The sequence below is a fragment of the Netta rufina genome (genome assembly GCF_964035555.1).
Source record: "Netta rufina genome assembly, chromosome: 14".
Lineage (NCBI taxonomy): Eukaryota > Metazoa > Chordata > Aves > Anseriformes > Anatidae > Netta > Netta rufina.
Window position 1 is genome coordinate 13,971,173 of NC_140137.1, and position 12,964 is coordinate 13,984,136.

A 12,964-nucleotide genomic window follows, 5' to 3' on the forward strand; every position below is an offset into this window, starting at 1 on the left:
TACCCTCCCATCACTGTCTCAGCCATACCTAAATGCATCTACACTGTAACATCTGGAAACCAAAAGATATTCCAAGCCAGATTCACCTAGGAGGTAACAAGCTCTTTTAGCAGTCCAAGAGAATTAACTGACGGCCTGGGAGGGATGTTTGTACCTGCTACAACACATATAATTACTTCTGGATTTTCAACCTCCTTTTCATTAATCAGTGCCAATATCCTGGCATTTTGATCCCAAGTAGAAGCAAGAAAAACAAAGATGAACTCTCATTTAGCATCTCTCTAGGACCTTTTCATAATAATCTATACCTAAATGAGGAAAACCTGTCTATCTTCAAAAGTGAAATTTTGCAGCAAATATAAAAATGCAGCCCAGCTTCTAGAACAAACCCAATCTAAGTTAGGCCTAGCTCACATGTAACTCCAAACCTGGCTCAGAGCTTTTACTCTGTGGATAGATGTGAGTGAAGATGAAGCCTGAAAAGGAGACGTGCTGACTGTGCTATACAGATGCCTCATGAATGCCACCTTGCTCAGGGCAATCTCTCACGTGAAGAACGCCAAAGGGATAACAGACACTACATGAAGACTGTAAGGAACTACTAGGATTAAAACATTTAAAACAACAGGAACAAAACAAACATGATGGGACAAAAATTGACAGCAACTGTTCCAAAGAAACACCATAGAATGGGAAATAAAGCATTCCTCCTTTGCCATTAGGCCCATAAGAAATTCGTTCTACATGCAGTTGGGATGAAAAAGAGGAAATAAAAAGAAATGTTAGGAATTTTTGGAATCATGCCTAGCAGAGGGATGTTTGGAGCTGCAAAATTATAATGATTGATGCACTTTTTCTTTCTTTCATTTTCTCTTATTTCTCTTAGAAGTATGATAAATGGCTCCCTCACATGCCAACAAATTACAAGACAGGTAGGATGTTCCAGTTTGTTTGTTTTTATAATACCAAAATTAGGATACAAGATTGCTGTTAAAAAAAATAAATAAATAGAATCAGACTTGCATCCTAATTTCCGTATTTGCAAGACAGAAAACAAACAATGGTGTGAGTGTGATGGAAAACATCTCAAAGCTGTGAGAAAAAATCCACCTTATTTGGAGGGCCCCAAGGCACTTCAGAGCCTGAACAACACTGGATGCAAGATTTGCTTTCTGGACCACCTGCATTGCACTCATGAGCTTTTCTAAAGATACCTACAGCAACTGCTGATATGTGAAGTGCTGAATCCAATTTGACCTGACTTAATAAATGTAGTAGCCAAAATCCTTGGGTCTAGTCCACTACCAGTTGTTATGGCTTTGATTCTTTGGGCTAGTCTTGGCTCAGGTGCTGTGTGACCAGCTAAGTTCATCAGCAAAGGCTCAGCTAGTTGCCAGTACTCAGAGAACATGTCTCTGCACTAGGTTATATCAACAGGCAAGTATAAGGCCACACATACTATTCTGGTCAAAATATTTTGATCACAATATGTTTAATAAATAATTAATTCAGCTGGACCATCAATCAGAGTACTTAGAATTATTATTCTTCATGAGTGTAACATGAAGAATTTGCATGGCCATTGCTGAAAGGAACCATATCACACCTTTGGTGCGACTCAGATCCCATGCAAGTCTGCAGATTGTGGTAACACTGCTGTGTGCAGGTAAATTTGCATGATGCACTTTGCAGGTGGCCAGTTCATGCTTCGAAGGAGTATGGCTGTGTGCAGTGCCCAAGCTCTGTTGTTAACTCAGGTCTGTATTTTTTCAGTGTTCTTTTTAAAGGAAAGTCTCTGAAGATAGTTTACCTGGCAATTGGCAAAGGCATGTGACAGCTGCAGGTCTGGGCTCAGAAATGCATGGTTTGTGCCCTTTGGCTTTGCCTTAAATTTGGTGCTTGCCAAAATCTGACTCTGAATTATTTGGTAAATTAAAACGTGCACCTTTTGCAGGACTTTCTCAAAGCTGGCTTCCCACCCTTCCCAAGCAGCAATTCCTCTTAGAAGACATGAAAATATTTTCCCCTCAGAGCTCCCTCTGCAAGGATGGATCCAAGCCAGGGTAATACCATACTCTGCAAAGCTGTGCATTTCACATGGCACAGGATGAGCACCCCTTCCAGATAATGCTCAGTGAAACCAATGGGTACACCACAGCAGCCCCCCTGCCATCACCTAATACAACACAAACATTCACATTAAGTGGATCAGTCAAGATCCAGTTTATAATTGCAGGGCTCATATGATTAGATGCTTCCATTGCTGCTCAATGGGAGCTGGGCATTTTACTTCCCTGCACATCACTCTGAGTGTTTGTACACCCTTCCCTCCACCTCCCCCACCTCCTTGTCCAAAGCTTTTGTGATTAACATGGCAATGGAGATTGAACTGTGTGCATACATTGATTTGCTGGGTGGGCTGGCAAAGGAAAGCAAATCCAAGCTACTTACCTCAGTGCAGACCCCTTTGGCGTTGCAATGCCATAGCCTTTGGAGTCCAAGTTACCTCCCACCTTCATGGTGTCACAGGGCTTCCGCTGCTCGATGTACTCGTTCATGGTGGACTCCAAGAGGTAGGCATACTTCCCTTTCGACTTCCTCACCCGGATCATCCCCTCTTCCGTCGTCCTCACAAAAACAGAGGGTTCGGCTGACTTCATGTATGTCCACATCTTCTCAAACACTGCTATTTTGGATCGCTGCATAGGACAGCAGAAACCCAACAGAAGTGTTAACAGGGGGCTGGGGGCCAGCTCAGATTTCCACGTGTGACTGAACACTTACCAACATACCGGATGGGACAAGGAAGACAAACAAGGTAACGGGATGTTAATGAACCTCTGGCCATTTCCTGCACCAGGGCCCAGATCATTACCTAGCCACAGGAAGGGTAGGATACTTGTGTAGGGCAAGTGGTTCTACTGATTTACCAAGGGCAAACCAAGGTGGAAGTCAGGAGATGTCTGTAATGTGGGGAAGCACATGGATATTCCACATTTTTATTTACAGTTGCAGAATATCACATGCTGGAGACACTGCCTGCCTTCAGAGCAGCCAGGGGAAAACTGGATTTTTGCTGTCCTAGGGGCAACTCATAAAGTCCTAACGTGGTAATGGTAAGCAAGAGAAAAAACAGACCTGGGCTGAGGTGAGTAGGACATTCCTGGAAGACTTGCCAAACAGGGGGCTAAGAAAAATGTTTCCATTAAAGTTTCCTTTTTACCCTAAAAAACTCTTTAGTGGAACCAGCTTCCAGGGTCCCATAGGCGATTTCCGTCTGCTTGGCCAAGTCCTCTGCACTCTCGATGGGAGAAACCATCCTTTCCACCGTGAGGAAGGCAGCCAGGTTAGCTGTGTAGGAGGATATGATGATCAAGGTGAAGAACCACCAGACGCCACCGACTATGCGGCCGGAGAGAGACCTGTGCACAGAGGGGAGAGTCAGACTGGAGGGGTGAGAAGGTCTAAAAGATGCAGCTTGCTCTTGCAGGCCCATTATCTACCCGGGCATTCACCTGAAGACAAATCAACCTGCCCTGAAACCTTTGTAATCAAAACTTTTTGAGATCACTTCCTAGCAGAAAGAAGGCATCAAGAGCACAGTGACAGGACTCCTACACCTGCATTCACAGCACGCAGGGCAAAGCAGAAAGCACACATTTTCACGTGTGGACATAAAAGTCATCCCAGCACGCATGCTCTCAGTCCCATGCTCCTGGAGACTGATTACAGACCAGCTCCTATGGCTAGAACTGGATTGGGGTTTCATCTTTTGAAGCAGAGCCTCTGCTTACTTCCTCCAATGGGCATTTTGGAGTCAAGACAGCAAAGTCCATCTGACCTTAAACCCAAGCGCAGTGAATGACTTTGAAGGATCCACCCCTAAAGTTCTTTTCAGATAGTCTACAGGACCTATCACCAAGGTGCTACTACAGACAGTTTACAAATTATTTTCCTAACCACCCACATCTTAAAAGGAAAGACAGTTATGGAAAGATTTCTTCAGGTCTATAGCCTGGTTTCCAACTATCAGCCATATGCTTGTTACCCTCTCCTGCAGTGTCTCATGCAAACCTCCTCCTTAGCTGGCAACTGCAGCAACATTGCCGACCAGACTGATGGTCCTAATTCCAGATTAATTTCTTCTATGCCTCCCCCTCACTGCCAGACAGAGAGGGGGCTCAGAGGTTTGTTGTGGGAGTGCTGGATCCCATGGAAAGTCTGGAAGATTGGCACTGTTCTTCTACCCTACCTTCAGCTCTCCAGGAGAGACGTACTCACCAAACAACCCATGAGATGAACGGGGAGGTGGAGAGGTCTCTCTGGTTACTTCCCTCTCTAATGAGTTTTGAAGGAACTGGGATCACTAGATTGGACCAGACAGTAAATTTTTAAGGAGCTGAAGTTAGAGGAGATAAATGTCACCACCATGCTTACCATCTGTGGAGAATACTCAGAGCGCCGACTGTCAGCACAAACATATTTACCTTTCGTTTCAGATTTGGAGAGGGATTGGAGAGGGAGGCAGCTATGGATTCAGCTCACATGCCTTCAGATTGATGGGGAAGAGGAAAAAAATACCTGTCTCTAATTAGTCTGGATGATGTGTGCTTAGGGAAGGAAGCGCTCAGAAAAGGCAGAGGCATTAAACAAAAGTAACCGGATAATGTCAAATACAACAATCTCTGCTGATGAAGGCCACTTTGAGCTGGCAAAATCCATTTGCATGGCAAATAATCACGTTCATCTCCAGCTGCAAATTATACAGCCTTTCCTTCCTGACGAAGCTGGGATATTTCTGTTTCTTGTTTCAATCCCTTCAGCGGCAGTCAGCCGGATTCCTGCCTCTAGACCCTCGGCATCCGAGCAGTATTCATTACTGGCTTATCCCATGGGGGCTGCCTGCTGTCAGCTGCAGATGGCTTATGCTTCCCAGCTCCGCACCTGGCGGTGACAGCATGAAAAAGTAACTATGGCGTATTCAGACTGGGAGGCAACAAGAAGGGCTGGGGAAAGAGGGAGAGGGAGTAGAAGCTTCTTTCCCATGGGAGCAAGCTGGTATGGGATGTGTCCGTATCATGTACTGGTTTCATTTGGGCTGCGTAAACTGCTCGTGCTGGTCATTTCTCCTCATTAAGTGAGATGCTGTGAGTAGGTGAGTGCTCAACTGCACAGACAGCAGAGGAAAGGAGAGGAGATAAACAGCTTGCTGTGACTGCCAGCATGGCTAGGGCTTCATCTGTATAATACTGCGCTGCAGACACCGCTAATGGGCAGTGTTAGCCCTTGTTGCTAGACTGACTTAGAGTTAGAAGCTGTGAATCTAAACTGCTGGTAAACACACAGCAGAGAAATCACTTAGCATATGGGCTCTTCAGGACATCGTCCTTTCACTCTGTGGTGGTGCAGCATCTAACACAAAGGAGCTCTGACTGGCGAGGGAGTCTCCTGGAGGCTACTGCTGTACAATAGGATGTATGATAATAGTCACAAGGAAACATGGCACAAGCAGATGCGATCCCATACCGCATCTCTGTGGCTCAGTAGCAGTGAACACAGGCTGAACAGGACTGGATTTCTCTGGATAACCACATTGCCCATTCAGATTTTGAGCCAATGCCCACTACTGCTTACCAGAAGTAAGTGGTTGGAAAGACAATATCCATTACAGCCTTGTTCTGCTACTTCTGTACACCATGCAGGACAGCAGCAGTGCTACCATCCAGGGACACATTTGCAAAAGTGCCTTTGTAATTCAGGAGATAATGTTCCATTTCTGGAAGTCATTTGAAAACTTGGGAGCTAAAAGTCTGGTCAGAAGCCAGTGGGACTTGGAGTTATGTTTATGCTCTAATAACTGCAGTTGCAGAGGAGTAGATATACCTTGTACTTTTAGGTCACTTTGAGGTTTTGAAAATCTCACTCCACAGCTAGGAAACAGAAAATGACCTTCCACGGTTACAAATGTTTTACATCTCGAGCCCTAGCAAAGTTCGTTTCTCTTCTCTAATGGGCAGTGTGGGGTTTAAATCCTCCTGCATTGAGAATTTACATATCCCCGTACCTGCCCAAGTGTAACATGGAGGCAATCAGCTCTCTACCATGTGGAAACGATTTAATGCCTCAGTCCTCTGCAGAGCTAAGGTAAGATGGAGCACACTGGTTAGTACTTTAAAGATATGCCATAGTTCTGACATTTGAATTTGTCTATTTGACCTAATCATCCCCCCTTCCTCTCCTAGAGTTGGGGGCCTGCCTGCCCCCCACAGAACAGTAATAGGACCGGGGAGCTCCTTTCCAACATCACTCTTGCAGAAATAGTAGTAGTAAATACTCTGCCCTCGTTACCCATGGTGCACAATTTTAAAATTACAATTACAATCTTAAAATTACAGCTGGTTGAGAACCAGAATTTCAGTGCCTTGGAGACTTCTGAAATTGTAAATTAAACCTTAATATTCACAATTAGAATGAAAAGATAATGGGCACAAAAGTCCTCTAAAAGTAGCATTCTGAAAATGATTGGCTTGGGTCCATCCAAGCTTTGCATTTTTCTATTACTTACTGTTTCATTTCTGAAGGGCTAAAAGGTATAATTTTGACATAGTAAACAATTTTGTTTCTGCTTTCTCATTACAAATACTCTTCTATCAGCTTTTATAATACATTAAAGTCTTACCTACCACACATATCATTTAAAAGGTAATTCTGGAATGTATTATTTTATATCTGTCTAATGGAAATACTGCAAATGACCCAGCTGAAATTAATCATTTCGATTTTCTCACTTAGGCAACACTGTTTTTTTTTTCACTCCTTACAAAAGCAACTCCATTTTGCCAGTAGAAAGCAGAAAACAATTGTGAGTTCCCTTTGTTCCCATGCAGTGATTGTTTTGTAATGTTTTAGCGTTAGCATTGATGGATTCTTCACAGAAAAACAGAAAATCATGCAGCTATAATCTCTTATTTCTTAAAACAAAATACAATCCTTGATCAAACAATTTGCTCTTTGATCTTATCCCTTGCACAAGGTATGAAAAACCGACAGGAGTTTGCCTCTGCTTTGCCATCTTATTAGAAGAAGCATCATACATTTTTACAAAAACATTAACACTATAATAAAAAAATATACAAAATAAATGTCATCAGAAAACTGTTCGAGCAGCATCTCGGTTTTCTCCCACATCTCCCCTCCCCCTTACCAAATCCATTTCTTATGGAGAATTACACCTAAACTGACAGCGTTTTAATTAGAAGCGCAAATCTGGGATTCTAAAGCCATAGTTGCTTTGGGAGGATTTCCCAGATTTGCTGTTAAATTCTATTCTAATAAAGGCTCACTTAGTTAACTGACATATTTGTCACTGAATGAATTTATGCAAAACTGTGGAAAGAAAAGCTCCTGTATGCTTGTTCTGTTGATTGTGGGTCAAATCCACTTTTGGTCTTCTACCCACACAGATCCTCTGATCTCCAACACTACTTTGCTAATTTGATACTGACTCTAGATAATTTCATGGCTCTGTCTGAGGGCTGAGTTGGTGGTAGTGGGTTAGCTGAAAATATTTTGCTCCCGTTTTGTTCTTATTCTAAACAAATTTTCAGCATTAAGCTCCATCAATGTAAATGAGCTGAGCTTTTTCTGTGTGTCACATACCATCTAGAATGACTGGTCTTACTGTTTTATCTCTGATGCTGACATGAACACCAGATTTACTTGAGAAGTCTGTGAATAGCCATGGCCACGTGAACTTACTGTGGGGATATGGAGCTGGGAACAGCTCTTGGTGCATTCATCACACACATGCTGCAAAACTGATTTGAATGAGCTACCATTTGTCATGAACTTGGAGTGATTATAATGCATGTTTCTCTGTCCGTGCTGTATTATTAATTTTTCTTGCCCTTGTTACCTTACATTTACTCGTTACTGAATCCAACCAGCTGGTACAAGAGTCTGGAGTCCCAACTGCAATGCTGGGCTTTAACACTGAGTGTTCAGAGAGCACTTATAAACAGTACTACGAATCAACTATTCCTTCCAGAGCTCCCATAACAACTTCTCTGCAAAGGTAATAGCTGAAAATTTTAATTCTCCTTGAGTAACTTTAATCATTGAGATTGGGTAAGGCAGCTGAAGGTTCACAGGTACTGGGAATCCCATGCTGTATCTCTCCTGTTTGTCTTTTTCTAATTTCTAACAATAAATAAATAAATAAATAAATCTTGAGAGCTCCTTAACTTTTCTGTGTGGGCTGGAGATCTGCCCTTCCTCATGCTTTAATGCAAACCATGCCAGCTCATCCGACCCCCAAAACCAACATGCTGGAGGGAAGAAATATAGATTGCAGAATCTCAGCTGAAGCCATTTTACAAAGGGGCCTTAAGGTCACTTGCTGGGTAAATATTGCAATAACTGAACATATTGCCTGCAAATATGCAGAATATTCAAACAGGAGCATACATCCATATGAGGCCTTAATTACAAATCACAGTTTATTTATCGTTTCCATCTAAGCTAATGGTTTTGGAACATTTCATCTCTTCTTTTGCATACTGCATTGGCATTTTTTCTGCAACTTCCCTTTAAATGGGCAAAACCTCTATCTAAAATTAGTATTCCTGCTTAGACAGAAACGCATCTTGCCATTTGTGGTTCTCCAGTTATCAGAGCTAGGACAGCTGCAAAGTATCAGCTACGTGCTGTTTTCAAGAGGTTCACTTAGCATTTTGACAGGCGAGAGGTACCTAGTGACCTAAGCAGAGGACTAGCAGCCAAGGGCTCTTCTTCTGTTCCTTGGGAAGCCCTCACACTATATGAGATCCAGAGTAGCTCATTTCATGTCTCTAATTCAGTTTCCAGCTGTGGAAGAAGAGGATGAATCACATTTATGAACTTCACCTGGGTGGGAGGTCTGAAGCATTGGTCACCAGGTGGAATTTGGCTCTGACATTCTTCTGTGCCCATTTCTCCTTCCTGAAACACTCAGTCCCAGCACACAGAGACAGCACTAGGTGGGCCCAGCTAAGCAGCAGCTAATTTATAGGCTCAAGAGCAGTCTGCAGGTTGTGCCCTCCTATGGCCTTCAATGGCTGAGCAATGCAGCCTGCTGAAACTCAACCAGCAAAACTCACCTGCTCAACCAGCAAAGTAAGGTGCTGGAAGCACTACACATCACACAAGCATGGACTGAAATGGGCAAGCAGTTCCCCTAGACTTCAGCAGGCCCCACGTACTACAAAAACACTCCCACAAAGCAGAACTGCACAACTGAGCTATGTTCTTTGCTTGAAGGAGCTGCCATCCCTGAGCAGTCAGAACCGGCTGCTGAGTTGAGATCCCTATCCCCAAAACTGCAGGAGAATGCACCCAATTCTTCCAGAAGGCTGCTAAAAAAAGTATAGGAAAGAGCTAGAACAGAGGGATGAGGTGAAATGCTGAGAAAATATAGGAGTAGGTTGAAAGGCAGAACAGATAGACCCAAAGAAATACACAGCGATCCTCTTAAGTATCGGCACAATGTGCCTCGCCACGTTGCGAACCAGGGTAGTTTAAGGGATGAATGTTTAGACAGAAGCTTGCTGAGAAACACGTAGTTACTTTGGGCTGCTCGGAAGCTCTGGTAAAAGGCAAAGTCATCCCTGTTTGCAGTTTTGCCAGCTTTTGCTACAAGGAAAAAGCAACTTTCATCATGCCTTTGAGCAAAAATTTCACTGTAAAAAAGGCTCTTCACGTATTTTTCTCACTTTGGTGACATATGTTAGCTTTGCTGAGAAAAATTCACAAGGTGACAAGCATAAAATTTTGTCAGAAGCACTCACTGGAGTGCCCCAGGAGATTCATTACTAAGGAACTTCCTCAACCTCAGGTGGCCCTGAATTTAACAGCAGCCATCCTTCTTTTTAAACAATGGCCTATTGTGCACATGTCCTTTGTTGTGTTTCTAGATTTCATGTGCCCTCCCTCAGCTTCTTCTACAAAGTCCGCTCGATGAAAAGGTTGTTTTCTTCTTTTCTTACAAAGATTTAATATTTTGGATTATATATTACCGTTCCTCATTTTTCCAAGATCTTTCTTTAGTCATCTATATGTGCTCACAGTTTAGAGCTCCATTCCTGAGACTTCTGGCCAATGTTACTTTTTTTTTTTTTTTTTTTTTGGTCTGTCTTTGGCTCAGATTTCCCAGTCTGAGAAGAGAAAGACCTTTTCTCCAAGGAGAGTATTTTCTGCAGTGGAAGGTTTCAGTCTGAGCAATATTCCCAAGTATTTCCTTCCTTTTCTCTCTCTTAATTTATGACTTAAAATGGGATACCTGGCTAGGATAGTAGATGAGAAATTTTCTCAATTTTCAAAGTTGAGCCTTTCTTTTTTTCTACAAGGGCATACCATAGTCCTTGTAGAAGTGGTAGGGAATGAGTATGGTCTCTCTTCCCAGCCAGTGCCTTTTGGGAGAGCCTTATGAGCACAGGATTACCTGTCTTTTAATGTTAAAACTCCTACACTAAGAAGGGGAGACATGCTCACTGTTTCTGCTGGCTCTCTTTTACCTGCTAACAACCATTTGGTGATTTATTTTTTTTTTTCCAAAGGCTTCAGAAACACTGCTGAGATGAAAAGATGGCCCCTGCCTTAGTCTGCCTCTCTGCAGCTTAAGATCTTACTTCTTATGAGAGCTTCAAGAAACAAGAGAGGAGAAAATTATTCCTATGGGAGAGCATTCCAGGTGCTCGACTCCTGCAGCTGAGCCCTTGTGGCCCCCTCTTCGTGTCTCACATGTACCCACACTATGCAGGATACGTGCAAGAACAGTGATTCTTGATGCTTTTCCTTTCACCAGACGAGGACTCCTCTTCCTCTCTGCTCCTCTGTTCACATATTTGCCTCCTATTACCTCTCATCATCAGACTTCACTAGGAGAATTCATTAGTGTATATAACATGCTCTGAGTTTGTTCAAATAACGGTGATGTTACACTTTTTCACTTTTATAGACTCTTTTATCTGAAGATCAAAGTAGTTAGTTATCATTACCATGACCGGATTATTGCTGCTTAGCCTTTGGATCTAAGGGTAAGCGGCAACTCTTCTGCGTAGGCATTAATGAGAACTACTGGATGGTTTCATTAAATTGATTGAATGCCTTAAAGTATGTTAATGCTTACAGAAAGAGGTGCATACACATGCTGTATGCTTCCTTCCTTTCTACCTGATGGTTTGAGTTAGGTGACACCTGGCTGTCACTCAGTTTCTTTGGTCCACGTGAAAACAGAAGAAAGACCATAATGGAGGATCTCAGAGGTGCCTCCTTCAACCCCAGACTCTGTCCAAGCACAAAAAAGATTTTATCCCCATTTTTTAGCATGACCCACATAATCCCCAGCACCTGCTGGTTGTGCCACACTGGTGTCTCAGATGGCAGAGTAGTCCCAATGAGACATTTAGTATCTCATCACTCCAAACAGCACAATCTCATCTCAAGATCTTGACCTGCCAGTGCATTCATTGATCCCTAGAGAAGACAAAGCAATTTAGGCTTATTCCAAGCAGGCCAGTTGTGAAAATGTTAATGACTAAGAAACCTTTGTGCTGGACCAGAACAAACTCAAAGTACCCTGGTGAGATATTTGCTTGGCTGGAGCTTTTGCCTGAAACAGAGAAAATAACAATGAAGGAAGATGAGAGAACAAGGTGGGGGAACTCTTTGTGTAACCCTGTTTGCTCTACAAAGCCCAGATACCTTAGCATCAGGAGCAAGACCTTCTTAGAGGAAACTTCACTGATAGAAAGCAAAGCAGCAGCTTTCACAGAGGGATGCTTTGAATTTTTCTTAATATTTAAATTGCATATGTACTCAAACAGTTTGTGAACCCAGAGACTGTGTTGTTCCTGGTCTGTTTGCATGTAGGTAAATTTTCAGAATATGTCTATTTGTTTTAAACTCTTCCCATCTTTACAATTCACCTCCATCCTGGCATGCAGCACTCCCAGCTTCAGCAGGGAGCTCCTCTAAAACATTATTGTCCTCTCCTGAGAAAATTTGTTCAACAACTGAGCAAAAAGTATTTTATAGAATATTTCCATCCAGGTCAACTCCAAGTGGTTTTAATCAAACCTTAACTCTCCTTTCTACTTCTGTCTCTTTTTTCTTTGGAAATTATACTGCTTTTTTCAATTACTGAGCTTCATCAAACCCTTCACAATGAACAAAAAAGCACCTCTTTTGTACTTCTATAAATTTGTCCTTGCTTGCTCACTGTTTGGGAAGTTGCAATGAACATGGTTTGCTGTATATACACATTCCTGAACTTATTGTAAAAAGGGTATGTGGTGCTTCCCTAGTAACCAGGATAGGTGGTTGGGATGATATCTGGGACAAAAGCAAAACTAGTATAAAAATCCTAAATGCCAGTGGAATAAGGTAAGTACTCTGAGCCTTCCAGTCGAAGGCCAAGAAGTTTTAGCCAGCTCCAGGGAGTTAATCCAGCAAAGAGCAGCTGTAGATGCTCTGTGTGGTGTGAGCCAGAACAATTTCAGTTGAGGAGCACAATGCTCATTTGACTGTATCCAGACAGTGTGCAGATGATATCTTAGTGCTGACAAAAGTTATGTACAGCATATGGATGAGTTATTTAAACTCATCACAGGGCTTCCCTGTGAAAACACACTCAGGGCTTCCTATCTTAGCTACAATATTTTTCCCAAGTGCTAACATTAAAGCGGGGTGTTACAGGCTTTGCAAAGGACACCACTTCAGGGAGATGGAGGTCATTGAGCTCCTCACAACCCCTATCCTTTCACAAAAACACTTGGCAATCTACCTAGCTACGAGGAAGACGCAACCATGCTCAGTCTTGACTGCAGCTTGGAGAATGTCAGGCCCCAGCTGAGTGGACTGCTCGGGGATAACAGATTATGAAGAGGGAAGAAAATGAAAAGAAAAAGTGTGTTTCTGTTATTGATTG

At 42.8% G+C, this 12,964-nt stretch overlaps 1 protein-coding gene across 3 annotated transcripts in view; it reads right to left on the reverse strand.

Moving 5' to 3' along the window:
- GRIA1 (glutamate ionotropic receptor AMPA type subunit 1) overlaps positions 1-12,964 on the reverse strand; it is a gene marked incomplete at both ends in the record, with an annotated part of 123,485 nt that overhangs the window by 12,607 nt on the left and 97,914 nt on the right. For all 3 annotated transcript variants that reach the window (XM_084295555.1, XM_084295553.1, XM_084295554.1), the window contains 2 exons: positions 2,452-2,699; positions 3,224-3,422. In XM_084295555.1, coding sequence (XP_084151681.1) covers positions 2,452-2,699; positions 3,224-3,422 — 447 coding nt within the window. The remainder of the gene's footprint in view (positions 1-2,451; positions 2,700-3,223; positions 3,423-12,964) is intronic.